Source organism: Rhincodon typus, chromosome 41 (assembly GCF_021869965.1).
Source record: "Rhincodon typus isolate 14 chromosome 41, sRhiTyp1.1, whole genome shotgun sequence".
Taxonomy (NCBI): Eukaryota; Metazoa; Chordata; class Chondrichthyes; order Orectolobiformes; family Rhincodontidae; genus Rhincodon; species Rhincodon typus.
In genome coordinates, this window is record NC_063372.1 from 12,081,902 (window position 1) to 12,084,096 (window position 2,195).

Here is a 2,195-nt window from a genome sequence, read left to right on the forward strand (position 1 = left end):
TCTCCTACATTCCAAGGAATAAAGTCCTCTCCTGGCCAACCTCTCCCTATAACTCAGGCCTACTAGTCCTGGCAACATCCTCGTCAATTTTCTTTGCACACTTTCCAGTTTAACTATGTCTTTCCTATAACAGGGTGACAAAAATCGTACACAATATTCCAAGTGCGGCCGCACCAACGACTTATACAGCTGTAACATAACGTTCCAACTCCTATACTCAATGCCTCAACCAATGAAGGCCAGCATGCTAAATGCCTTCTTCACCACCCTGTCCACCTGTGACACTGCTTTCAATGAACTATGTACTTCTACTCCCTAATCACACCTGGACTATCCAAATATTGGTTGGTCCTGTCCCTCAGAGTTCTCAAGGAGATAACTGAGGAGACTGTAGAGGTATTTTTACATACTCACCTCTTTGTACCCCTGCAGATATGAAACCACTTGCATAAAGTGATGTCTGAAGGTAGGGTTGTCAGGAACCTTCCCAAAACACAGAAGTGCTGGCTGTGTTAGATTTACCAACAATCTAGAAACAAAAACAGGGGTGGAAAACACCGCACATTACACTGTGCTACAAATGAAAGTCAATTATTAAACTTGGCATATTCATTCAAAACTGCACTGTCAAAAGTGTTGGAGATTTTTATTGTTAATCATATCTACGTCTAATGTGTGCCCCATCATAGTTTTAATGGAACTTTCCTGTTAATGTGACAGTTCTGTTGCAGCTCCAAGCTCTGGCCACCAGAGGGAATTCCTAGACTAATGTTTCACAAACAACTTCCCACTATGTCCCCATTCACAGGTTTGAAAATTATGGTCAATGTGTTGTGGGGGCAGGGGTTAGACGGAAAGCTAAAAGCAGGGGATCAGTCATTGCTGCCTCAGAGCTTGCACACCAAAAATTTCAGCTCACAACCTTACTTAGGGTTTGACCCCCACTTTTGGAAGCCCTATCCTAGACATTCAAAGTCTTCCACACCTGTCTTAGTAAGGATTGAAGTTTGATAAATTTATAGTGCCCCTAATGTTGTTTCAACATGCCCGACATTGACTCTTTCACCTCTTACCAGAATTAGGAGCTTTCAGAGCAGCCTTCATGATCAGCTCCTAGACTCTTAAATAAAAAAAGTGTAATGACTGCTCAGCCTAACAACCATCCCATCAGCAAAAACCCCCATCTCAAAAACAAATCTTCCAACTTTGAAAGAAAATACAAGAATGGAAGATTCAAATATCAATGACGTCCAGCATATCCCCTCGATCAGCATGGGAAAGCCAGCTAATTGATAGAGTTCATAAACAGTCAATCTTTATTTGTTGCATGGCTTTGATTACAAAGCCAACCTTCTAATGCATGCCCCTCTCCCCCCACCACACTAAAGCATTGTTCACAGGCTAAACACCCGCTATTCCAAGGCTAGATTTGAAACTGTATTAGCTCTCCCATCCCAGAAAGTATTTCATCACTCAACTCCCACCCACCTCCTTTTCACCTCAAGTTTCCTTTCCTTTAAACAATTGGGTTTCTTTGGATTTCTCAAGTTCCACTTTGAAATATTCATCACAAGGAGCCAAAGATAGTCCCTTTAGACGAGCCAAATGGATACTTAGTTATCTTATTTACTCGATTACAGCAAATCACCTGTTTTACAATTTGGAGATGATTGACATTTCACTGCTGTGGTCTGAGACACTACCTAAATGCAGACAACACAGCCCTTTTCAATGCGAGGAGCACTCGGCAAAAATGCTCCATGCAGCAAAATGCTTTCAAACTTGATTGATACCTGATAACTGCTTCATACAGCACCTTCTCCTGAGGATACTGTGTGATAATGGGTAGCAGGTCATTCTGTAGAATCTGTGCAGCTCCCAGTTGCTGCCGAATGTCTCTTGTCTCATCTTCGTGTCTTAAGTACCGGATTAGGTCTTTGACACTCTCTGAAAAACAAGGATGAATTCCAGTCAGCGTGTGCCTTTAAAATCAAACGTCACTTTTAATTGGCTCCACTTCTTTTCCTGAAGTTAGTGGCTTTTGCTTGAGCACGTACTCAAGGGGCCATTTTCAGGCACGAGCAGAGAATAAGTTCTGGCTGGATACGCTACTATGAGGCTGTCACAACCAAACCTGATTCTGTTCCTGTCCAACAGCCACATGTGCACCTTCCAGAAATAATTCTTCAACTGCA

At 42.4% G+C, this 2,195-nt stretch overlaps 2 protein-coding genes across 2 annotated transcripts in view; one reads left to right on the forward strand and one right to left on the reverse strand.

Annotated features, from left to right (window-relative positions):
* Nucleotides 1-2,195, forward strand: part of LOC109925715 (unconventional myosin-Ib-like) — a 186,940-nt gene that overhangs the window by 167,508 nt on the left and 17,237 nt on the right. The window lies entirely within an intron of this gene.
* Nucleotides 1-2,195, reverse strand: part of timeless (timeless circadian clock) — a 99,353-nt gene that overhangs the window by 96,432 nt on the left and 726 nt on the right. Inside the window, exons 2-3 of the mRNA XM_048618818.1 lie at nt 1,794-1,982; nt 415-529 (exon numbers count right to left, since the gene is read on the reverse strand). Of these exons, the coding sequence (XP_048474775.1) occupies nt 415-529; nt 1,794-1,982 (304 nt within the window). The remainder of the gene's footprint in view (nt 1-414; nt 530-1,793; nt 1,983-2,195) is intronic.